This window comes from Phyllobates terribilis, unplaced genomic scaffold (genome assembly GCF_046119375.1).
Source record: "Phyllobates terribilis strain yellow unplaced genomic scaffold, ASM4611937v1 Scaffold_1__5_contigs__length_1240528914, whole genome shotgun sequence".
NCBI classification, from domain to species: domain Eukaryota; kingdom Metazoa; phylum Chordata; class Amphibia; order Anura; family Dendrobatidae; genus Phyllobates; species Phyllobates terribilis.
Window position 1 is genome coordinate 492,348,829 of NW_027362761.1, and position 27,099 is coordinate 492,375,927.

At 47.8% G+C, this 27,099-nt stretch overlaps 1 protein-coding gene across 1 annotated transcript in view; it reads left to right on the plus strand.

Annotated features, from left to right (window-relative positions):
• Positions 1-27,099, plus strand: part of SV2C (synaptic vesicle glycoprotein 2C) — a 436,269-nt gene that overhangs the window by 390,684 nt on the left and 18,486 nt on the right. The window contains exon 10 of the mRNA XM_073680145.1: positions 25,256-25,389. Coding sequence (XP_073536246.1) covers positions 25,256-25,389 — 134 coding nt within the window. The remainder of the gene's footprint in view (positions 1-25,255; positions 25,390-27,099) is intronic.

Below are 27,099 nucleotides of genomic sequence, written 5' to 3' on the forward strand. Positions count from 1 at the left end.
ATTGTAACACCAAGAAAGAAAAGTCATGGAGTTATGGAAATCACAGGATTGATAGACATGTTAATGATATGAAAATTATAAAATAAATTGAAACAAAAAATATCAATTTATTTAGTATGGAGCATGAGATCCACAAGCAGAAATAGTTACATATCTTGGCTGCTATCAATGAGGTTATAAATGGTTGTCTGAGGAATGTTCTGCTACACTGAATGTATTTGGGCACACAAATCATCAAGATCCGCTGCTGGCACCTATCTTTGCAATTGCTGATCAATGATGTCCCCTATGTGATATATGGGAAACAGATCCGGAGAGGTTGCAGGCCATGATAGCAGCCTTCGGCCATGCAGGCTGTTCCCAGTAACACAAGCAACATGCAGCCTGCAGTTGTCATGTTGAAAAACAGCTCATGGGACACTTTGGAGAAATGGCTGTACCATTGGTTCCATGACCAAATCAATGTAATGCTGAGCTGTTATTATACCTGGAATGCAGTTAAAAGGGTGTCTTGCTACCATACATTATGCCTCCCCAAATCATAATCTGGGGAGTAGGACGGGTGTGACGTTCCCTCGTGAAGGCCTCCTTATGGCGTTGCCCATGTGATCTCATCAGATTTGAAGAATGGCGATTATTGACTCATTTTATAATGCAAGTGAAATCCAGCTACAGGTGTTGTATTGATCTCACATCACCACTCTCAAAGGCTATTTTAGTACGGAGCAAGATGGCAATAGAGACTGGAATGGAGGTCTATTCTCTTTGGTGAGGAGTCCCATTTTTGTCTTGGATGCGACCCGAGATTGGTCTGGAGTCCTTGTGAACAATGCCATCAAGAGACATTTATGAAGGAACATTAAAGTGTCCGAGAAGACGTGTTTGTACATGACAATGCCAGGTTGCACGGTACTGAAAATTTCTAGGACCGCCATTAATGCGAACCTTTCACAAGGTTTTTGCTAACCCATCTGAGAGTAGCATGATGTAGGTGTAGAAACCCTAATCTTCGCAATGTATCATTTACTGGGCTGCTTGCTGCATTTTTGATACAATCATGGTTTTCTCTGCTTCAGATCTAGCAGTTCTCTGAATGCTGAGCTCTGTATAACTCCGCTCACGTCACTGATTGGCAGCTTTCTGTGTACACTGTGCATATGCAGAAAGCATGGAGGCTACAAGCCAGTAGGTTTACTAGTCCTCTAATAATTTCCTGCTTAATCATCTATTTCTTTTAAGGCTATAGACTCTGGACTGTATCACAATGACTTGACCAACTGAGCCTAAGAGGCCTAAGGACACAAGACAAATTATGGATCCACATTATACAGATCCATAATACAACATAACATATCTTGTTATACCTCTTTTTGATACTGCATAGAGAGGTTTTGTATCAAATATTGTATATGATATTTCCCAGCATCTCAAGCTGTGTTGTGAAAATTGCAGGTTAAAAAGAATCAGAAAATGACATATTGTTTAAATTAGGTTTTTATTTTAAATGTTTTTTATATTTATTTTTATATCACTATCTATGTTAAAAAAAAATATATTACATTTACAGGGCGATGAATTTTATGGATGCATGTGGCAGAACATTTCTTATGTTGCACAAGTTAGCTGGCTCTGGTTTTTCTTTGACAGCCCACTTCCAATACACATATCATGCCCCGGCTTAGCAGCCTAGAATTTCTTCTCTGCACTCCTTTCTAACAACTGCACCTTCAACCCAATCCCACCTCTACCTTCCTTTATCCTCCCTTCTTTTGAAGTGCACTCTGTCCGTCTCCACTCTCCCTCTATGTAGCTGTTACATACCGACCCCCGGGCCTGGCCACTGCCTGTATTAACCACCTCTCCACCTGGCTTCTCCACTTTCTATATGCTGATATTCCCACCATCATCATGGGTAACTTCAACATCCCCACTGACACCCACCAGTAGGCAGCCTCCAAACTCCTGTTGCTTGCTTCATCGTTTGATCTTAGTCAGTTGTCCTCCACAGCCACCCACACAGACAAATGTAAATTAGACCTTATCTTTACTTTCCTTTGCTCCCTATCTAGCCTCACAATCTCACCTCTCCACTTATCTGACCACCATCTACGCACTTTCTTATCCCTGTTCTCCTCACCTGCCCCCCATTTCCAACAACCCTGGCAGAAACCGTACACACCTAAACATTCACATACTCTCTGACTATTCTACCGCTGTCCTCCATATATTCACTCCATGACACAGACAGTGACACCATTTTGTACTACACCACACTTGCATCAGCTATTGACTTGGCTGCCCATCTTGTGCATAGCAGAGTGCGACAAATCAATAGACAACTGTGGCACAAAAATCTCACTAAAAAGCTTTGACAATGGTCCAGGGAGTGGTGCTGGAAGAAAACACACTCGCAAGAAGACTTCATCACATTCAAACAAGCAACTTTCACATTCAATTCGGCCCTCACATCTGCTAGACAGGACTACTTCACAACCCTCATATCTTTATCCCAAAATCCCAAACAGTTATTAAACATTTTTAAATCCCTCCTCCACCCACGACTGACCCCTCTGACCTCCCTCATCTCTGCAGAAGACTTTGCCACACATTTTAAAAACATGATCAGCCAAACCAGGCAAGTCTTTACTACTCAACCACCACAACCCCTGTGAATAACAGACCGCTTCCCTTCCCCCATAATCTTTCTCTCCACCATCTCTGGAGAGCTTACTAATTTTCTCTCCAAATCGGACCACACCACTTTTGCACTTGACTCCATCCCATCACTGTTATGATCTGCAACAAGTACTAAGGAAAGAAAGGGGAAAGCTATCCCTACAGTAAGACTAAGCTGAATCCCTACGATGTAGCGGGCTGCCTGTTCCTTGCGAACAGACCCACCTTAGTCCTCGGCTAGTCTGAATGAAGACCTATAGTATAAAGGAAGGGGTCCCTAAAAGAACTAAGGACTGGAACAAAAATGGAACACCTCCTGAACAGAGAAGGTTGTTGCAGAACACAAAAAGATAAACTGACAAAAAGGTACTAGAGGTCCCAGAAGGACCAAGCGAACTGACAGAGATAGGCACAGAAGCACCTGGCTAGCAAAACAGTCAAACAACACTGAAGTCCAGCACAGCCAAAACGGTGGAGCTGGAATATAAAGGCTGATGGTCACGTGACCGCAAAACACAAGATGGAAAAGACAAATAGGAGGGTTCTAACAATCACATCTCCTCCCCAACCTCACCACCACACTTATTCCAGCCCTAACCCATCTCTTCAACCTATGATTAACTTCTGGTACTTTCCCTTCTGCTTTCACACGTGCCACAATTACACCTATCCTGAAGAAACCATCCATTGACCTAACGGTTATGTCCAGCTATTCTCCCATATTGCTGCTTCCGTTCACCTCCAAACTCCTAAAACAGTATGTCCATGTTGAACTTTCTGCCCACCTTTCATCTGACACACTTTTTGACAATCTACAATCTGGCTCCCATCCATTACTAACAACTTACTTTCTGCTAAATCCATCCTCTGCCTTCGTCACAGTCGATCACTCCCTCCCACTACAGATCCTCTCTTCCCTTAGTGTCAAAGGCCTTGCACTATCCTGGAACTCCTCCTACCTTTCTAACCACACATTTAGCATCTCCCATTCCCATACTACCTCCGCATCCAGCCCTCTCTCTGTTGGTGATCCTCAAGGCTCTGTCTTGGGCCAGGCCCGGACTGCCAATCAGTCTTATTGGGCAGATGCCCGGTGGGCTGGTCTGTTAGGTCATAAAATGTCCTGCCTGGCTACTGTTGTTAGTGCACCATTGTGTATCAGTGAGTTATGCATTCTGTGTGGAGTCTGAGGTTACGTGCTTTTCCACTTATCTTTATGGTAGGTAAATAAACAAATGACTGGACAACTCAGAGTTATAAGAGTTTAGGATGGGCAATCCAGACACAGATTTGATTTTGAAAAGCTGGTCTTGTATATTGTGCACTAATTAATAGCTTCTAATGCTTCTAACTGCAGCTTGCGCTGAAGAGTTTGTCACTGCAAATTACCACTTCTCCTGTCCTGTATATATACACTGCACAGTACCACTTCTCCTGTCCTGTATATTTATACTGCACAGCACCACTCCTCCTGTTCTGTGTATATATACACTGCACAGTACCACGTCTCCTGTTCTATATATATACACTGCACAGTACCATCTCTCCTGTCCTGTATATACACACACTGCACAGTATCACGTCTTCTGTCCTGTATATATACACTGCACAGTACCACTTCTCCTGTCCTGTATATATGCACTGCACAGTACCACTTCTCCTGTCCTGTATATATACACTGCATAGTACCACTTCTCCTGTCCTGTATGTATATACACTGCACAGTACCAAGTCTCCTGTCCTGTATATATGCACTGCACAGTACCACTTCTCTTGTTCTGTATATATATACACTACCCAGTACCACTCCTCCTGTCCTGTATATATACACTGCACAGTACCACTCCTCCTGTCCTGTATATAAACTGCACAGTACCACTTCTCCAGTCCTGTTGTCGGAGAGGCTTCAATATTGGTTTAGTATTTTCAATATTACTATGGCCAAATAAAAATAAATATTGGAAAACCTGTTTAAATTGATTATCCCAAGTAATCCTTCTCCCCTGGATAGGGGATAACTGTCCAATCGCTGGAGATCAGACTGTTGGGCCCCCATGATCCCGAGGATCGGAGCTCTTTACAGCACCATGTAAATGGAGCTGTGGCCGATCATATGCACTGTGGCGCCATTCACATGCGGCTCTTCAAATAACTCCTTTTAGGAGAGTGAGGGGCACGACAAAGTAAAGCAAAATTCACTGATCGGGGGTAATGAGTATTAGGGTACGTGCACACGATCAGTAACTGCTGGGGATTGCACGCAGTGCACTTGCAATCCGCAGGGGCCAGATGTTACAGCATAGTGGATGGGATTTGTAGAAATCCCATGTCCACTATGCATCTCCGTGCACCTGCGGATCACCTGCGGACAGGGATATGTGGCGCGTCTTTGCAGAGAAATTATTTCAGTGCAATGTATAGGATGCGGCGAATCCGCATGGTTCAAGGAACACATGCGGATTCAACTGCGTGCAGCGCTTTGGATGCAGCATAAAGTATGCTGCGTTCAAAGCGGTGCCAATACCGACCGTGTGCACATACCCTTATAGTATGGGGGCTGGTGGGGTTTGTGTGGCAGGGCTGCTTTTTTTACCCAGTCCGGCCCTGCCTGAGACCCCTACTCTTCTCCACCTATACCTTTGTCCTGGGACAACTCATAAAGTCTCATGACTTCCACTACCACCAACACACTGATGACATTCAGATCTACTGCTCTGGTCCAGGCATCACCTCTCTGCTGTCCAGAATCCCAGAGTGTCTATCAGCCATATCCTTCTTCTCATCATGCTTCCTAAAGCTTAATGTGGACAAAATCTTTCCGCCATCCCATTTAACTTCCCTACCCGATCTATCTATCACCATAAGTGACCTCACGCTTGCCCCTGTACTGTAAGTCTGCTGCCTCAGAGTAATCCTTGATTCTGCCCTGTCCTGCAAACCACACATCCAAGTTCTTGCCACCTCCAATTCAAAAATATTTCTAGAATCCGGACTTTCCTCAACCCTGAATCTACTAAAATGTTAGTGCATGCCCACACCATCTCCCATCTCCACTACTGCAACATCCTCCTCTGTGGCCTCCCTGCTAACACTCTCGCACCTCTCCAGTTCGTCCTTAACTCTGCTGCCCGACTAATCCACCTCTCTCCTCGCTACTCCTCCGCTTCTCCTCTGCAAATCCCTTCATTGGCTCCCAATTCCCCATTGTATCCAGTTCAAACTACTAACATTGACCTACAAAGCGTCCATATTCTGTCTCCTCAATAAATCTCAAAACTAATTTCCTGTTACCTTCCGACGCATAATCTCCGGTCCTCAGAAGATCCCCTTCTTTCCTCCACAATTATACGTTCCTCACCCAATCACCTCCAAAACTTCTCCAGAGTATCCCCCATCCTCTGGAATTCTGAGCCCCAACATGTCCAATCATCTACCATGCAACTTGCAAACCCATCTCTTCAAGAAAGCAGACAGCCTGCAATGACCCCACTGTCACCTCACCACCTCCGCAGTTGCTGCACCTCCCCTAACCTATTTTCTCCTTTCCCATTATTCTGTAGACTGTAAACCCGCAACGGCAGGGCCCTCTCCTTTCTGTACCAGTCTGTTATTGTTAAATTGTTCACTGTAATTTATATTTGCGTTATGTATGTGACTCGCCCCCTGGGCCGTGGGGCACTCGGATCCGGGCAATAGGGAGACGATGGGGGTAGTAGTGGCGACCCGATTCCGTGGCTCAGGGTGGTCAGGCCAATGGTAGTCTGCTATGTTCTGCTGATAATGTCCTACTACGCCACCCGTGGATTTGCGGTCATTAGGTACCGCCGCTGCAAGGCAGACCGCTGGGGCTGATGAGGTGTGCAGCTGGGATGGTGTGACTCCCCACGGGAAGAGTGCGGCCCCAGGGCAGTGTAGTGGATGGTGGGAGTGATGGTGGTGAGAGTCCCAGTACAGGTAGTGCTGGAGGCGCGAAGGAGCACACAGACAATAGGTTGCAGTCCAGGGTCTTTACTGAAACAGGTAAACTGACCCATAAACAGTCCAAGCTAGGAGGGGACCTGGATGTCTGAGAGCAACGGGGAAATTGGCCCTGGTCAGGGTGAGGGTGTAGGCCTACCGTGCTTTCTGCGCTCCTTCTGGCTATCTCCTCGTTATAGAGTAACAGCCCACGTTTCCGAGCTTTCCGTGTATTCTCGCCTGTATGGCCTGCGACGTGGGTTCCTTTCTGCTCCCAGCCTTGTACGGCTTTACTGGTCCCTTCGGTTGTGGCAGGGCCTCCAGGCTTCTTAGGCCAAGGAATATACAGTCCCTTGCGAACTGGTTCTCTGCTGGGGGATGTGGAATCCTTCCAGCCTCAGACACCAAAGTCTGGTAAAATTAAGTCTTTTCTCTGCCAAGACAGGCTCTCTTCGCCTCTTGTCTCTGGCTTGTGGCTCTCCTACTGCCACACTTCCTCTTAGGTGCAATCAACTTTCTGTCCCTGCTCCACTCTGGGACACGTCTCAGTCCTGAGACAGGCCTTCAAGTTCTCCCTAACCCTGCCCTTAGTACCAGATTTTATAGGGGCAGCCAGCTCCCCCTACTGGCCTGAGACAGGAGGCATTGCATGCTAATGTTCCCCTGACCAGAGAACCTCCCCCTTGCTCTCAGACACAGCTTTAATTACACTTGTGGCATCCAGGTCAGGGTGACACATTCCCCCCTAGTGAAATTTAGTACTCCGGGACTAAACAGTAAATAAAGAATAACATGCATAACCATAAAACATTATCAGGAAAGTGACGCACAAATTGAGTTCTTTAGGTCACAGTGTGGTCTGTGACCGGGTGTCCATATCACCAATACAACGGGGAGCCTTAACCAGGTGGGGGTCTGTCCTACCCCAAGTCCTTCACAGTCTTAGTTCATTCCTGGGTTAGGCTCCGAACGCAGTCCATACAAGGTCCCGGTTATAAAAAGTCCATAACCTTTGAGTCCTTACGGTAGCTGCAAGAAACTGAAACACAGAATTACCAAACATGCATGTAACTTTGCAAACAATTCAACATTTGGTAACAGGGTTATTTACAATTTTTGCGCGCTCTATATTCTCCAGCGAGCGGGTATCTGCCCCTTTGTGCTCCTGGTTGATCTACGTAGCCCACTGTCTGGTGGTGGACCGACCTGGCTTTCCCTACTAGCATTAGGGGTACAGCTACCAGCTGGGTGTACAGGTAGGGCAGGCAGCTGTCTGCGGGTCCTTTGACTTACCGCAGGCATGGCAGGCTCACTGTCAGCAGAGGGTTGACCCTCCTGGGCTGCTGGTACAGGCTCTTCTGCCTCTGGAACCGCTTGCTCCTCTTCACCTTCCGGCTCTGGTGTTGGTTGTTGCTGTGCCGGTTGCAGGAAATGCAGGACGGGTACCACTATGGCATCATTGATGCGAGTCCAGGACTGAGGGAACTCTCCGAGAACGGTGCTGATCATTTCTTCCTTGTCCTCTGCGGGTTCAAGGTCACTCTGATCCTCTTCTGCACTACGGAGTTGCTCGGGGCACCTTTTGAGGTGGTCTCTGGAGACGACACTAGTGGTTTCTCCTCCGTCCTTGGTGATCACGCACACCTTTGGGTTGTCATGGTCAGACTGCAGTATGGTGTAGGGTTCCCTTTTCCACTGGTCGTCCAACTTATGTAGCCTTCTTTTTCGCTTTAGGACTTGCTCACCAGGTTCTAGGGGACCAGCAGGGGCGTGTTGATTGAAGAGTTTTTCTTGCCTCTCTCTCACCTGGGCCAGGCTCTTCTCCACACTCTCCTGTACCTTCTTGTACTGCAGTTGCCTTTCCGTATCCCAGTCCGCATCCGGGGAGGTGTCCTCAGGTATTAGGACTCCCATCTCCAGGTCTACGGGCAGCTTACCTGGTCTAGCTCGCATCAGGTAAGCCGGGGTGCAGTTTGTAGCATTCACCGGGATATTGTTGTATAGGTCTATCAGGTCCGGCAGTTTTTCTGGCCACAGGCTGCGTTCCTCCAGGGGCAACGTCTTCAGGAGATCAATGACTATATTGTTCATCTTCTCACACATCCCGTTGGTTTGGGGGTGGTAAGGCGTTGTACGAATCTTCTTACAGCCATAGAGGTTGTAGAACTCCTGGAAGATTTCAGCCTCGAACGCTGGACCCTGGTCTGTCAGGACCTGTTCCGGATACCCGTGTGGACGGCAGAAATATTACTGGAAGGCTCTGGACGCTGTTTGGGCTGTCAAGTCTTTTACCGGGACCACCACTAGAAAACGGGAATAGTGGTCCACGATTGTCAGGGCATAGATGTATCCAGACCGGCTTGGAGCCAATTTGACGTGGTCCAGAGCTACCAGCTCAAGAGGCTGCGTGGTGACGATGGGCCTCAAGGGTGTCTTCTGGCTGGTGCGGTCCTTCCTCCTCAGGTGACAAGGGCCACAGTCTCTGCACCATTTTTCTACAGCTCCTCTCATGCCGACCCAAAAGAACCTTCCTCTTAGCAGGAACTCCAGTTTCTTCCAACCGAAGTGTCCCGCTCTGTCATGGTAAGCTCCCAGGACCATAGCTGCATCCCGCCTTGGGACCACGACTTGCCAGGTCAGCTCGTGCGTCCGGTGGTTGACAATCCTTCTGCACAACTTGCCTTCGTAGAGGAACAGCTTGCTCTTCTCCTTCCATAGCTGCTTGGCTTCCTCTGGGGCATCTGGATCTAGGCGGGCGTCTTCCAGGGTCAGCAGATCTTTCACCAGGCGGACTGCAGAGTCACTATCTTGGGTCTCGGCCCAGCTGTGGTGAGGTAGGGGATTCATCATCACAGTTGTTAGATCCTCCTCCTTCACGCGGTGAGAGTGTTGAGCGGCTCCATACCGGTGAAACGCGGGGAGTTCTACCTCTTCCAGCTCTTCTGGGTCTTCGTCACCTTCAGATAAGTGAGGCATTCTTGATATGGCGTCCGTGTTGGCGTTGGTTTTGCCTGCCCGGTACTTGATCACGAAGTCATAGTTGGAGAGACGGGCCATCCACCGCTGTTCCAGGGCACCAAGTCTTGCATTGCCCAGGTGTGTCAACAGGTTGTTGTCCGTGTACACGATGAACTTTGCGGAGGCCAGGTAATGCTTGAAGCGTTCCGTCACGGCCCACACCACCGCCAATAATTCTAGCTTGAAGGAGCTGTAATTCTCCGGGTTCCTCTCGGTGGGCCTCAGCTTCCGACTGGCGTATGCGATCACCCGTTCTCTGCCCTGTTGGTTTTGGGACAGTACGGCTCCCAGTCCCACATTACTGGCGTCTGTGTGGAGAATGAAAGGCTGGCCATAATCAGGGTAGGCCAGGATCTCATCCCCCGTGAGGGCCATCTTTAGCTGGCGGAAGGACTCCTCTTCCGGTTTATCCCACTTGAAGGGTGGCTTTTGACTTCGGGACTTAGACTGTCCGATCAGGAGGTCCTGCATAGGAGCTGCCATCTTAGTGAACCCGGGGATGAACCTTCGGTAGTAGCCTACCAACCCGAGAAACTGTCTTACCTCTTTGATGTTCGAGGGGCTTGGCCAGCTCTTGATTGCCATGACCTTGTCAGGGTCGGGGGCCACTCCTTCTGCGCTTACCACGTGCCCTAGGTACTGGACCTTTGGTTTCAGCAGGTGACACTTCGATGGTTTCACCTTCAGGCCATAGCCTGCCAGGGCTTCGAACACCTCGGCCAGGTGCTTTAGGTGGTCCTCGTAGGTCTTCGAATAGACGATCACGTCGTCCAGGTAAAGGAGGACCGTCTCGAAGTTTTGGTGCCCTAGACAGCATTCCATCAGCCTCTGGAAGGTCCCTGGTGCGTTGCAGAGCCCGAAGGGCATACAGTTGAACTCACTCAGTCCCATCGGGGTGGTGAAGGTGGTCTTCTCCTTGTCAGCCTCTGCCACAGGAACCTGCCAGTACCCGCTAGTAAGGTCCAAAGTAGAAAAGAAGTTAGCAGATTTTAGTGCGGCTAAAGACTCCTCTATTCTAGGCAGCGGATATGCGTCTTTGTGAGTGATACGGTTGATTTGTCTATAGTCGACGCACATTCTCATGCTGCCGTCTTTCTTTTTGACCAGAACCAAGGGGGCTGCCCAGGGGCTACAGCTGTCTCTAATGACCCCAGCTTCCTTCATTTCTCTTAGCATACCCTTGGCGTTCTGATAATGTGCAGGGGGTACAGGTCGGTGTCTTTCTTTTATCGGTGGGTGGCTCCCTGTGGGGATGTGGTGTTCTATCCCTTTTACTCTGCCGAAGTCTAGCGGGTGTTTACTAAAGACTCTCTCGTACTCCTGTACCACCTGGTAGACTCCTTGTTTTTGGTGCAGGGGAGTGGAGTCAGCACCCACATGGAGTTTCTGGCACCAGTCCTCCTTTTGTTTCTGGGAGCCATTACCCTCCGCCTGAGGAGATGGAGGCAAGGGTTCCACGGCCCTGATAGCTTGGTGTTCGACAACAAACAGTTTGGCGAGTGTAGCGTACCTGGGTAAGTGTACCTCCCTCTCCCCAATGTTGAGGATGCGGACGGGCACCCTCCCATGACGGACATCAACCACCCCCCGGGCTGTCAAAATGGTGGGCCTGCTGTCTGAGTACACGGGTTCTACCATGGCTTGGTAGTCTCTACCTCTCAACCCGATTGCAGTCCGACACCAGATCATCATTTCACTTTTGGGAGGCATGGAAATGGGGAATGGATCACTGAGTCTTACGCTACCGATCTCACCACCAGACAGTTCTACCTGCTGCCGTCTCATCAGGGCTTTTATCTCCTTGTTGAGGACCCTCTGTTGGCTGGAACTAGCATTCACCGCCACCTGTTGTAGAATTACAATTACCTCTGAAAGACAATTTTCAATTATGTTAGCACCCACAGTTATTTTAGGGTGACTTTCATGACGGTCAATGTCCACAATAATCACTCCCTGTGCTGGCAGTTCAACTTTACCAATTTTAATGGTCATCTCCTTGAACCCCATCTGCGGCACGGGTAAGCCATTACTGGCGATGATGCTCAAGTTACTGTCTGGATACCGTGTGATATCAGCATCAGTCCAATACTGCTTAAAAAGTACATAAGGGATAGTGGTTACTTGTGACCCAGTATCCAGCAAGGCGCTCATGGGGATACCGTCCAGCACCACGGGTAAAACCGGGCGCCCCCCAATGTACTTATTACGCCAGTTGTAAGGGCCTGGTGATCTTATGCCTGGGGGTTGGCCCTCTGCCCCAGGTTGGACCCGTTTAAATTACAGTACCTGGAAATGTGTCCGGGCTGGTTGCATCGACGGCAAATGGGCTGTCCATCCTCTGCGTAGCGGTCTGTGGGCCTCCCTCGGAACGATGGGATCCTCCTCTGTAGACGTCACGGGACATCCTTCGGACTTGAAGCCAGCTCGATGGGTCTTGACGGGTCCACTTGCAACGCCTGGACGGTCCTGGTCAACGCCGCGACGCTCCTGGTCAGCTCCTGGACTTGGTGGTGCAGATCTTTCGACGGGGCTTGGTTCAGGGCCTGTCCATCAGCCCCCACGGAGTCCATAGAGGAGGGCGCCGCCTCCTGGTGGTAGGTGAGAGCAGGGCGCCGGGGGTTTATAGCGCCACTGGTTGCAGGTTCACGGAGCACCCTTATGGCCCTGTCCTTAAATTGGGCAAAGGTCAGATCAGGGTTCTGAAAGAACATGAGGCGCAGTTGGGCCCTGTGGGCGCTGGACAGCAGACCTTCTATGAATCGTTCGGTTAGTAATTTATCCGTTTCCTGCACACTGCCAGGGTCAGTTTGTTGGATAGCCCTCAAGGTTTCCTGCAAATTTAGGGCATAGTCTCTGATGCTGTCCTGTGCCCGCTGCTTACACCCATAGAACCTCATTTTAATTTCAGCGGAGGTACGTGTGTCAAAGGTACCCCGCAGCCGGGCCAGAATACCCTTCACAGTCCTTTTCTCCTCAGTGGGCCATGATTTTACCTCCCGCTGGGCTGCGCCAGTTAACTGCCCAGTTAATATGCTGACCTTCTGTTCCTCTGTCAGGGGGTAAACGTGGAACAAACTGTACAGCCTTTCCTTGAAGTCAGTTAGGGCATGGGGCTCCCCTGAGTACTTTGGCAGCCAGGCCGCTCCAGGGATGTAGGGCAGGGAAAAGGGCATCACCGCTGCTGCAGCTGCGTTGGTGGTAGTGGGTGCCTCTGTGTCCGACATCTTCCTCCCCCCCTAGTCAAGAGTGGCCTACCTTCCGACGATCCTCTTCTGTAGGCCGCGGCTCCGCTGCTGCTGCTATGGACGAGGACCTGGCGTCGCGTCCTGATGACGTCAGCGTCGCTCTCTCTCCCTTCCAGGACCTTGCGCAGCGTCGGTGCATGGGGCGGAGCTTCGGATCTCGCGCGGTTTTGACGTCCACGCCCCTCTTCTTCCCGCGCGCCGTCCTGAAGATGGCGTCCGATGGCGGGAAGACGGCAGAAGACGGCGGGAAACGGTCCAAGATGGCGTCTGATGGCGGGAATTGGCTCCGGACGGCGGGAAACTTCGCCACAGGTAAGTTACAAAAGTCTTTTTCAGGCACGCAGTACCCGGTGGTTGCGGGCACGAAATCCTGCCGACTACGCCAAAGCTGACTCGCCCCCTGGGCCGTGGGGCACTCGGATCCGGGCAATAGGGAGACGATGGGGGTAGTAGTGGCGACCCGATTCCGTGGCTCAGGGTGGTCAGGCCAATGGTAGTCTGCTATGTTCTGCTGATAATGTCCGACTACGCCACCCGTGGATTTGCGGTCATTAGGTACTGCCGCTGCAAGGCAGACCGCTGGGGCTGATGAGGTGTGCAGCTGGGATGGTGTGACTCCCCACGGGAAGAGTGCGGCCCCAGGGCAGTGTAGTGGATGGTGGGAGTGATGGTGGTGAGAGTCCCAGTACAGGTAGTGCTGGAGGCGCGAAGGAGCACACAGACAATAGGTTGCAGTCCAGGGTCTTTACTGAAACAGGTAAACTGACCCATAAACAGTCCCAGCGAGGAGGGAACCTGGATGTCTGAGAGCAACGGGGAAATTAGCCCTGGTCAGGGTGAGGGTGTAGGCCTACCGTGCTTTCTGCGCTCCTTCTGGCTATCTCCTCGTTATAGGTTAACAGCCCACGTTTCCGAGCTTTCCGTGTATTCTCGCCTGTATGGCCTGCGACGTGGGTTCCTTTCTGCTCCCAGCCTTGTACGGCTTTACTTAGGCCAAGGAATATACAGTCCCTTGCGAACTGGTTCTCTGCTGGGGGATGTGGAATCCTTCCAGCCTCAGACACCAAAGTCTGGTAAAATTAAGTCTTTTCTCTGCCAAGACAGGCTCTCTTCGCCTCTTGTCTCTGGCTTGTGGCTCTCCTACTGCCACACTTCCTCTTAGGTGCAATCAACTTTCTGTCCCTGCTCCACTCTGGGACACGTCTCAGTCCTGAGACAGGCCTTCAAGTTCTCCCTAACCCTGCCCTCAGTACCAGATTTTATAGGGGCAGCCAGCTCCCCCTACTGGCCTGAGACAGGAGGCATTGCATGCTAATGTTCCCCTGACCAGAGAACCTCCCCCTTGCTCTCAGACACAGCTTTAATTACACTTGTGGCATCCAGGTCAGGGTGACACATATGTAGCCCCAATCTCATGGAATCTCATGGAATCAATAGTGCTTTAAAAATTATTATTTATTATTATAGCGCCATTTATTCCATGGCGCTTTACATGTGAAAAAGGGGTATACATAGCACAAACAATTACAATAATCTTAAAGAATAACGGTCAGCGACTGGTACAGGAGGAGAGAGGACCCTGCCCGCAAGGTCTTATAGTCTACAAGGGATGGGTGAGGATACAATAGTATAAATAAAAATAATAATATGCTCCAGGTCCAGCTGATGCCTAGCCTCTATCCTCTTTGTCTGTCGTTCCAGTGTTCCCAATAACCCTACCTTTCTGGACCTCTGGTTTCTTACCACTTGAGTTGGCTTCCTTCTCTTGTTTCCTATTCTGGCCCCAGGAATTGCCAGCAGCCATAATCCAGACTCCACACAGCCATGTACCTATATCTGTTTCAGGTGTGACATGCAGAAGTAGTGCTGTTGCAGAATATGACATGCAGAAGTAGTGCTGTTGCTTTAAAAGCATTCAGCAACTATTAGAAGTAACGCAAGCACATGAGACAGGAAGTGTTGTGCTCCAGAAGCATCCAGCAACTAGAGGGGTTAACACAGTCACAGGAGAAGGGGAGTGTTTTAGCAGAGCCCCAGGGGGATTGTGGGGAAGTTGTTTACTGTCTGGGTGGAGCCGAAGACAAGGGGTGTGTGTGTGTTCTGTATCTCACAGAAGTGCCCCTGCAAGTGAAAAGGATTGAAGTCAGGATTGAAGCTAAGCACAGGTCAGGTAGAGTTCCTGAACTAGCAGTGCAGAGTATTGTCAGGCAGAAAGATAAGGACTGGAAGAAATGGTGTCACAGGGATCATCTCCCTCAGCAAACCCTCCCCCTCCTCCATCTCACTGTGCTGTAAAGAATGCTGTGTTCATTAATGTGCCTTTGCATTAAAACTGTGCTGTCCTGTACTACTAGGAAGACTGTGAACTGCTGTGCTGCTAAGGAAACTGTACTGTTTGTCACTGGAGTCTGTTGCTCATAAGACTTAACTTGCACTTGCTGTGTAGCTTTTTATTAAATGCTACTGTTCTACCATTTATGAGGACTCTTGTCAAGTGTGTCTGGTCAGCAAGTGAAACAACCTATGTGTCTGTGCCTGAGGGTCAATACCCCTGTGTGCCTGAGAGAAGCTGAAGCACATGGTCTATGGTCGCCCTGAATAATGGTTTTCCCAGGATTCCAAAGAATTCATGAAACCTGTCTCGCCCCTATCTGAACCTAGCGGCATGCGTGTAACATTGGTGGCCCGTACGGGGAATCCTGAGCGGGAATTAGCATGTAGAGGGAGAAGAGGAAAAGTGTCTGGAAAAACACAGCAGCACAGCACCTCAACTCAACTCTGCTACACCAGTTAAAGGGGACCAGCCCTAAAGAATAACTCACTACAAATGGACAGAATTAGTGAGCTGCTTCTTCAGTTAACCTGTGAAGAATTGAGAACAGTAGCAGAACATATAAAGATGTCAGTAGAACAGATTTCTAAAGCACACAACCGCAGACAACTGTTAGCTGCCATTAATGCAAAAATGGATGAGCTGGGGGAGAAAGAAACTGAAGACGTCATGGGGACATTCCTCCAGGAACTAACACAGTTTCTAAGCAGGTTGAAGTTGGAGGATGGAGGGGTGCCACCAATTACCAAAAGCGGGAATATCCATCCACAGACTGAACTACCGGAATTGAAAGAACAATTCAAAGCCCTAACAGCCCTGCAGGAATCAACCAAAACCTCTGAACGGGTGATAGACTCAGACAGGACCTTTAACCCGCTCGAGTTAGGTAAATCAAGGAGACAGTCCTCTCTAATATCACAAATCACCATAAGGAAAGAATTCAAGATCCTGGGACAGATTGGAGAGTGTGAACAGAAAACAAGACTGTCTTATATGAACTTGTTGCACCAGATCGATGCAGGCTTACAGAAAGGCTACCAGCCAGATGAGATCGTTGAGGGGGTGGTGAAAGCGATCAGCCCAGGACTGAACCTCCATAGTATGCTAGAAATGAAAAGTCAGTTGACCTTGCAACAGCTGAAGATTATTTTAAAAGGGCACTATAAAGAAGAGAGTACTGCAGAATTGTTCCACGGACTCATTAACCTCTCACAGAAAAATAATGAATCACCCCAAAATGTCTTGTTCAGCGCAATTGAACTGAAGGATAGACTGTTGTTTGCATCCAGAAATGTAGAAGCGGAAGAGAAGTTTGATGCTGTACTAGTCCAGAAGAAGTTCTTGGGATCATTGGGAATGGGATTAATTAGCAAAGACATCAAGTTGCAGCTGAAACAGTACCTAGAAGATCCTAATTGAAAAAATGAATGAGGCAGCTAGTTTGGAGTCAGAGAGCGAACAGAAGTTAAAGAAAGGCTCTGCTCCTAAAATCACCAAAATTAGTCAGCTGAAGTTGGAGACCCCCGGTGGCCAGTCTGAAGATCATCATGGAGACCCTCCAGTGCCACCTCCGCGAGGGAACCTTAAATCACCAACAAAAGAGAGAACCGCCAGCGCTGACTGGGAGGAAGTAATAGGAGAACTGCGAGCCGAGTTGATTGAGGTGAAAAAGTTGATTTGCTCCAGGCCAGAACCTGTATCCCTCAGACCCACGAGTTGGTTCCAAAACAGAAGATACCCAGCTTGTGAAGCGTGCCGTTCATCAAATCAGAATACGGTGTGTGTCCACTGTCTAAGATGTGTTGAGGAAGGATATTATGCCAAGGAATACCAATGTCTCGGTTGTTTGGATTAAAAGACAAGGGGTTGCCAGTGCAGAGCGACTGGTAACCACGACATGGTGGAGGCCCCAGAAGCAAATCCAAATCTCACCAAACCCCAGAACTGCGCATGAGGTAAAATGGCTGAGTCAGTACTATCCCCAAGTGTGTTCCCGTCTACAACAGCTGCAAGAGAGACAGGGGCATCAGTTACTTAATGCCCAGTGCGGACGTCAAACAATGTACTCCTGGGAGGAGGATTCCTCGGTCAGTAAAGATAGACTCATCAGCCTAATCGGTGAAAGGTGCTTTATACAGTGCCAGCTAGATGGACTCCTGGTAAAAGCACTGTGGGACACAGGAGCCCAAGCGAGCCTTTTAAATGAAGAATGGAGAAGGTGCTACCTGCCACATACCTGCCTTCGGTCGCTAAAAGAACTCTTAGGACCAGTGGAACTCCACGGCAAAGCTGTCAACCAGACCGAAATCCCTTTCATAGGCTGGGTGGAAGTGACTTTCCAACTGAGGGCCATGAAGAACAGAAACACCATTGAGCTTTTGGTACCTTTTCTTGTGACCAGTGATCAGAACGTGGCAGAGGATCCTATCCTGGGTCATAATGTAATCAGTGAGGTCATCACGAAACACAAGTCAGGGACGCTGGTGGTGGATGCAATTGCCACATTTGCCATACCCAACGCCATGGTGGAAAATATAATTCATAGAGTAAAGCAAGCACAGAATACAATGAACCTAAAAGAAGTCAAGGTAGGCTGGCGTCCAACCATCATCCCTGCAAACTAAATGGTGGGGGTGAGGTGTGGAGTCCAGGTAGAACCGGGAAGAAAAGTCCAGAAAAAACTGTTTGTGCCAAAAGACTCCTCAGAACTTCTGGAAGGCCTAGTTCAAGGTAAGACTGTGCTTACGATTCCTACTGGTGGGTTTGCTCGAGTGACAGTACCGGTGATGAATACTATGAAACACGAAATTAGACTGGATCCAAAGAATGTGTTAGGTCACATTGAAACCGGTAAAACAGTATATCCAGCCAGTGTGAGACCCGCCCAGGGGTCTACCGTGAATGCAGTCTCCCCACCAAGGAACAGGAGTTGCCCAGGGGAGGAAATTGCACATCCCACCTCAGGGTCCTGGGATCCCCCAGTATCCCTGGAATACTTGTGTGCTGAAGATGAAGCGATAGCAAAACTTATGCTGAGAGAAGAGTGTCATGCATTCTCTAAAGATGACTCTGATATAGGCTGTATCCCGTCGTTGCAATTGAAAATCAATTTGAAAAACACAGCCCCAGTAACCACAAGTTACCTGTATGTGCCGAAACCATTACACCATGAAGTGAAAGAATATTTACAAGATCTCATCAACAGAGGTTGGGTCCAAAAGTCGAAGTCGTCTTATTCCTCTCCTACTGTCTGTGTTAGGAAGAAGGACGGGACGTTGAGACTCTGTTGTGATTACCGGGAACTAAATCGAAAGTTAGTACCTGATCGACACCCGATACCAAAGATCCAAGATATGCTGGATAGCCTATCAGGAAGTACCTGGTTTTCTGTCCTCGATCAGGGTAATGAAAATAAATATCACTGCACTCCCTTTGTAGGTGCTCGAGCAGGGGCCGAACCCTTTAGGACACAGTTCAAGAAACCTCGGCACTCAAAATGTCCTTTATATGTGAAAATTTATTTTAGCATGATAAACACACAGCAATATAACAACAAAACGTTTCGGTCATAATGACCTTCTTCAGTTGGCAAAATCGCAGTGTCCAACTGGAGCCTACGCACGCTCCTCTAAGGCAGCCCGTTTGGGACCCTACCTCTCTAACTACACCAGCAGTTCTTTTTGCCAACTGAAGAAGGTCATTATGACCGAAACGTTTTGTTGTTATATTGCTGTGTGTTTATCATGCTAAAATAAATTTTCACATATAAAGCACATTTTGAGTGCCGAGGTTTCTTGAACTCGATCAGGGTAAGGCATACCACCAAGGATTTGTCTAAGAGTCCAGTAGACCCTTGACTGCATTCATCACACCGTGGCGATTATATGAGTGGATCTGCATACCGTTTGGGCTCAGTTCAGCTCCAGCAGAATTCCGGAGGAGCATGGAAACATGTTTAGAAGGATTGAGGGACGATATCTGCCAGCCGTACTTGGATGACAATGTGGTACACAGCAAAACCTTCCGGGAGCATGTTGAACATGTGAGGACCGTATTACAACTTTATCAACAACACTGAGTTAAGTTGACCCCAAAGAGGCAAGTCTGATTCCTAGGGAAAATTGTGTCCGGAGAAGGATATACCATGGACCCAGCAGAAATCGCTCCGGTACTGGCCTTAAAAGAGAAGCGGCCCTCTACCGCCGGGTAGTTGAGGCAGATATTAGGATTCCTCTCCAACTATCGTACTTGCATTCGGAACTTTTCCAGGATTGCCGCCCCACTATTCCTTCTCTTGGGGGAAACGACAGAGATGACAACACCCACGGAGAAAAAGAAGAATGCGGGTAGGACCGGGCTTAAAAGAAACAACGCCGTTTCGTCCCAACAGCCCATTCTCTGGACAGCAGACTGCCAGATGGTACTGGAAGAACTAGTAGACTACCTGGTAAAACCACCCATCTTGGGATAGCCTGATTTCAATTTACTATTTGTTCTTCATTGTGACGCTTCTCAAGTTGGACTGGGAGCTGCCCTGTATCAGCATCAAGATGGAAAATTGAGAGTCATCGATTACGGTTCTAGAACATTGACAGATGCCGAGAAGAATTACCATCTACATTCTGGAAAATTGGAGTTCCTGGCACTGAAATGGCTATCTGTGAACGATTTAGAGATTATCTCTACTACAGCAAAGAGTTTGAGGTATACACTGACAACAACCCTTTGACCTATGTCCTGACTACAGCAAAACTGAATGCAACGGGTTAGAGATGAGTCGCTGAACTAGCTGACTTCAATTTCAGCATCAAGTGCAGGCCAGGAAAATGCAATGTGGATGCTGACAGATTGTCGAGAATGCCACTAGAGCCTGAGGAGTTCATGCAAGAATGCTTGGAGGAAGTCAGTCTGGAAGCAATTAAGAGCACTACCCAACAGTACAAACTTATCAGGAGGAAGACACACCATTGTGGTGTCTGTTGACGGTGGAAACCACCATAAAAGCGAGAGAACAAGATCACCCCCTGTCTATTCAACAACTACCAAAAGGGAAAATCCGTAGAGCACAAAGGGAAGATCAGATAATTGGTAGAATACTACTTTATGTGGACCAAAATCGGTTTCCAAGTAAACAGGAGAGAGATAATGAGTCACCAGCAGTATCTGTTTTAATTAAAGAATGGATGAAGCTCTACCTCAATGAAGACTGTATCCTGTATCGTAAAGGAGGACAAAACCGGCAGTTGGTACTACCCAGAGTATTCTGTAGGTTGGTCTTCAAAGAACCCCATGAAAACATGGGACACCTGGGAGTGGAAAGGACAACAAACTTGATCCGTGAACGTTTCTTGTGGCCGTACATGCAGAGAGATATTGAAAGGTACATGACCAGGGAGTGTGGGTGTCTGAAAGATAAACGTCCCAACACATCAACCCGGGCACCTATGGGCAACATCCAAACTACGTATTCGTTTGAGATGGTCTCCATAGACTTTCTACATCTCGAGACGTACAAGAGTGCTTACGAATACATCTTGGTGGTGATGGACCATTTCACTCGATTTGGTCAAGCATAAGCCACCGCCAATAAATCGGGTCGAACAGCGGCAGAGAAGATCTTCAATGATTTTTCTTTGAGGTTTGGGTTTCCTACGAGGTTACACCATGACCAAGGAAGATAATTTGAGAACCAGCTCTTTGCCAAGCTAGGAATGTACTGTAGAATTCAGAGATCCCACACAACGCCCTATCACCCAGAGGGTAATGGACAAGTGGAACGTTTTAACCGGACCTTATTGTCGATGTTACGCACTTTAACAGCTGATGAGAAGAAAGACTGGAAGAGTTCTCTGTCAAAAGTGGTACATGCCTATAACTGTACAAAGAGCGATGCAACGGGTTGCTCACCCTTTTTCCTATTGTATGGACGATCACCAAGACTGCCAATCGACATCATGTTCGATACTCTGGTGTCAGAGACTTACAGAACGTATCTGGCGTATGTTCGGAAATGGAAGGAACGGATGGCAGAGGCATACAACATAGCGTCCAAAGTGGTTACGCAAGGACAGAACAAGAGTAAGGAGTACTATGATCGAAAATGTTATGGAGCAGAATCGGCATCGGGAAGCCGGGTGCTAGTCAATAACGTACGTGATAAAGGCGGTCGAGGAAAACTTTGTTTGTACTAGGAAGACAAGGTGTATGTGGTCATAAGGAGGAAAGCTGATGACAGCCCAGTGTATGAAATCCGATTGGAAACGGGAGACAAGAAAACCAGAATAGTCCATCGGAATTTAGTACTACCCTGTGATTATCTCCCACCACAACAAGACTTCCCAGAAGTAGACAGGTATCGTCCGAGATCGACTAAGGGACAATCGCAGACTGAAGCTCCGGAGGTGGATAGTGACCTTGAAAGTTCCGATGGAGAAGAACACACCATTGTATTTCTCGGACCGGCAAGGAGAGGGATGTACCATCCTCAGGAGTGAACTAAGTCCTGAGGCCTCCTATGTGTGTCCTTTCTGAACTCATCCTTGTGCGTACTTGTCTTCTAAGCTTCTTGCTTCTCACTCACTACCCCATAAGTGAACTCTGACAAACTACAAAACATCTTTCAATCCCAAGACTCCTCCCAGCTGCAGAGACTGACTCTGGCCTGGTAGCTGGACTATTACTTTTCTCTCTGATTCCATAGCAAACCCTGGGAAGATACTATTAAAAGTATTTATTACAATTAAACCACAGCAGATGCATATTGTGAAAAGATATAACACTTATATTTACAGTTTTAACATTAAGTTATCTTAATCTTCAGGGGAATGCTGAGGGACTTCTATTTCTTTACACACAAACTCTGTGGCAGTTGCCATCTGGAGCATAGGTAATACGTTGTTCTGTGGAGTCCGACCACTAGGCAGAACGGAGGTCACACGACACTATAAAAAATCTGTCCCATTCTCATCCAGAAAAGTGATAAGACTTTTTTCTCACCGTGTGCTAGCCGTTTTTTTTTTTTTTTACAGTAGCAACTATTAATCATTTACAGGACCATTTACAGTTTCCTTTGTTACAGAATTGCAATGTATGTGTAAAAATCGGATGCTATACTTTGGCTCCTTATGGCATCCAATATTTTTTCTTGCACTCATAGACTTGAATGGGTGAGTCTCATCTGATTTCAGAGTCAAATCGCATCATGCTGAAATTTTTTTCAGACAGATTTTGTCAGTGAAAAAAAAACAGCTATCTGCCCTGCCTCATTGAATAACATGGGTCAATGTGCTATCCGATAAAAAATCAGTTAGCACTCATCTTATTTATATAGAGAGAGCCCTGTTGCAAAGTCAGGTAGGATTAAGTGATCCTGGATAGCTCTGCAGGATTAGGTGCTCCTGGCTAGCTCTGCATATAATCAGGCTAGATCAGGGGCGGAACTACCGCCCGTGCAGCCGGTTCATTGAACGGGGGCCCCGAGGGAGAGGGGGCCCCTCCAGCCTCCAGCAGGGCCGCCATCAGGGCATGTCTGCCCTGACTCCAGTGTGGGGCCCAGCCGGTAGGGGCCCCCTTGGAGCCCCGTTGGGGGCCCCCTCTTGTGAGTCTCTCTCCTCATGGGGCCCCCGGTCCCATGCTAAGCGCCGGGTCCGGGACATCTCAGCGCTGCGCTGCGCTCCTGCGGCAGCGCCTTCATGATTCCCCTGATTTCCGGTCATGTGACGGCAGTCAGGAGAACCCGGTGTCAGCGATTTGGACGAGCGCCAGGATTCTGCAGGGATCGCATGGGGGTAAGTATAACAAGTTTTATTTTTTTCAAACTACAATTTACTAGGAGTGGGGGGAATGGGAGGTGTGTGTGTGTGTGTGTGTGTGTGTGATAAGAGATGCACATGGGGGGGGGATGATAAAAGATGCACATGGGGTGGGGGGGATGAGAGAGGTGCACATGTGGGGGGAGGGGGATGAGAGAGGTGCACGTGGGGGGGGGAGATGATAAAAGATGCACATGGGGTGGGGGGGATGAGAGAGGTGCACATGTGGGGGGGGATAAGAGATGCACATGGGGGGAGATAAGAGATGCACATGGGGGGGGGATAAGAGATGCACATGGGGGAGGGGGATAAGAGATGCACATGGGGGGGATGAGAGATGCACATGGGGGGGATGAGAGAATGAGAGATGCACATGGGGGGGTGAGAGATGCACATGGGGGGGTTATGTTTACATAACTTTGTTGCCTTATGAAGCGCAGGGGGGGGGGGGCCCAAAAATTTCTTGCACAGGGGCCCACTACAGTCTGTGTCCGCCCCTGGGCTAGATGTTCACCTTATGCAGTTTGCTTGGGAAGCTGAGCAGACTGAATATGTGTTGAAGATTAGACAAGCCAGAATCTCTCTGAGAAGAGTCTGCACAGGCCGTGTACACAAAACCACAAGTATCAATGGTTTCTATGGACGATAGCTGTTTTGTTTGTCCGAACTGGGACTAGCTCAATGGTGTCTGAAGTAGCCAGGGTCTATACTGTTTAGTTAGTGCCTGGACAAGGCGAGGGATTTAAGTTTTTGATTTTGGTTTTGGTGCTTGTGCTGTGCAGCCTGTGGAAATAATCATTATTCCGTTTATGACATCAAACCCTGTGCCTGTGTGAATGCTACCGACTACAAAAAGAATTGAATCCATAAAGCCCTTAGAATAGAGCAGCACTTACTAGGGCTTCTACAGACAGTCCACACCATCTAGCACAGGGTTCCCCAACTCCAGTCCTCAAGGCCCACCAACAGGTCATGTTTTCAGGATTTCCTTAGTATTGCACAGGTGATGGAATTATTGCCTGTGCAGGTGATGGAATTATCACCTGTGTAATACTAAGGAAATCCTGAAAACATGACCTGTTGGTGGGCCTTGAGGACTGGAGTTGGGGAACCCTGATCTAGCAGATCAGATCGCATGGATAGCCCTGGTCATTACCCTTTTAACTACCTACAAAGATCTGGCTTTTACAGGGGCCACTGGGTTGGGGCCATGGAGTAGGCTGCTTGCCAGTGGATAAAGCTGACAGCAAGAAGGGTCATTACCAAGAGGACAAGTGGGGGACAGAATAAAAAAGGATGCTGGTGGCCAAAACACAAACCAAGGTCAGAAAGCGGAATAATCAAAATAGAAACACTCAAGCAGAGAAGACGTCTGTGGACCAGGTCTAGCTGAACTTCAGGTCAAGTTTGAATAACTAGCAATGGGTAATAGGCATATAAGGGTGCAGGCAGATGGCTGTATAACACGGATGACATCGCATTGCAGCGGTAGCTCTCCTGACCTGAGCGTGGCAGCATGTATTTTGTATGCAGCTCCGTGCACTGTGATGCAATCGTTGTCCAAGTTATACCGCCTTCTGACTGCGCCCTAAGATTTTAACTCCAGCAGCTCTGTCCATGGTTAACAGCAGGAATCCAAGACACCTGATCACCACGTTGTCACCCTTTGTCGCCTACTACAAAGGTGCTTCACTGTCCGTTGATGGAAGCAGAATCAGAGAGGCAGGCACTGACACAAATGTCATATAAAGATGCCAAGAGCTATAATGGGCTTTTTTCCGGCAGCCCCATAGAGAGTGAATGGAATAGTGGTCTGGCATCCAACTTACTGTGTCATTCTGTAACAAAGATAAAAATCCACAGATCTGTCGATTTGTGCAGGTCCATGCACCAATTAGCAAGGACAGGTGATAACTTGATTTAACTGTACAACCCCTTTAAATAAATGGACATGTACCTTGAATAGGTTGGTACTGGGAAGTGTCTTATCTTACATTAAGTTCTCAGTCAGCTCCTCTTTCCAACATCATTGTCTGAACATAGCATAATATGCTGTAAAAAAGCATATCAGATCCCATACAGTATACTCTTACATCTTAGAAATATGCAATAATCATTATTTAGATTTTTAATTTCTTACCTAATTTATTGTTTGCATCTATTTTACATTGTTCTATTATTATTAAGCTACATACTGTATAATGTTGTATTCACAGATTCATTTCAATGAAATTTAAATCAGTCGTATTTCAAGATTCGCTGTTTGAGAGATGTTATTTTGAGGATGTGACGTCGCTGAACACCTACTTTAGAAACTGCACCTTCATACATTCACATTTTGTAAACACAGGTGAGAATATTGTCAGTATATGTATTCCTAATAATACAGTACTACTCCGTCCCAAGCTGTTCACAATCTAACTTCCTTTCCTTTTATTCCATATTATCATATAGAAAGCCTGGGGAGATCATACAAACCTCACAGTGATGATTCCAAGACCCTGGTGCTACAGGAAATTCCTGGCTTGCAGTCATGTGGGTGGGGCTGAATGTCAGTGCAGTCATGCCTACCGAAGTCTGAATGATGACCTGAACTGCAATGATGTCATGGCAGAGCTCTGTGACGTCGTAGCTGTTCAGCCCATCAATAAAACTACTTTTCAGAGGAGTGAGACTGAACCTGTATCCAGCACCACCCACCTGACTGAAAGCCAGAAATTTACATACAAGGTAACTAAAAGATAAAAAAAAGTCTTTTCTTACATACTGAAGCATTTAGCTTTACAGAACCGATAGGGAGGTACATTACATGACCTCTTTGGCATAGAGGTCAGTTCAGATGGTGAAATTGACGTGCAAAGTTTAATTTAAATTTCAACATGCCAATGCTCATTACTTTGTTCTCAATGGAAAATAAGCAAGCAGCCGGAGGGGTCTTGCAGTGACTTTCCCCAATTGCCAAAAAAGCATGCTCTGACAAAAGAGCATACATGAATTTGAGAAAAAGATAGCTATCAGCTAAGTTTTACTAAAAAGGGTTACCAATGGAAATTCACTAAAAAGGACATGGAATTAAAAAAAACATCATAAAAAAGCAGCTTTTCTTGCCAATACCAGGTCACCATACTAATGCACTGCAGGATGCTGCAGGCCCCTATGATAAAAGGCGGAGGCAGCACAGGGGCAAAATACTAATAAAACACCCACCCACATGCATACCATTCATGGAGGGTGGTTAACTTGTATTAAAAATGCACTCGGATAAAGCTTGCGTAAGGTGGCAGTCACCCAGACTGGCACAGACACACCACTCCTTTGTAAATTCCTGAGCACTCAACATAATGGTTGAGTGGGGATGGAACATTTTGCCATATCCACTGTGCAAGGTACAGCAATAGGGGTTCAAGAAAACCACACAGGAAAAATGAGTATTTAAAGCGAGTGTAGTGCTACAAATAGTTAAAACTTAACATTTATTACAACTGAATAAAAAAGTAATACACAAGTCCAAAGGACCTAAAAACAAGTATAAGCCTGTCTGTGATAGTGAGTGACCCTAACAATCAATAGCTCATTATGTCCAGGAATATAACCATATGTGATACCAACATAGTCTACCTGTAACATCACACAGAAAATGGCGGGAAAATAGTAACGGAGCTCTCAAGACAGTGTCTCAAACGTATCGTGTCTCAGCCCACAAGAACCTTAATACATTTACACAATTGATGGTGAGCCTTTAAACACCTATAAATATGTTAATGGAACGACCTCACCAGATAGAATGTTGGTTCTTGCTCTCTGGCTTTAAGACAGCTCCATGTGATGGGGCATCCAAAACCTTATTCAGCCTCCAGCAACTCACAGCACACCGCTCCCAACGCGTTTCATTGCCTCAGCTAATTATCAGGGGAGAAGAGGGTGTCATGCGGTATAGAAGCTGGCATCAAACGCTCAGCTTATCCATTAGACAGTGCCGATAACAGGCAGATAGGTCCTCCTTTTGAATATGCCCGTGCTGACAAGCGGGCGCGTCACTTCCGGTTCCGGCCAGACGGCA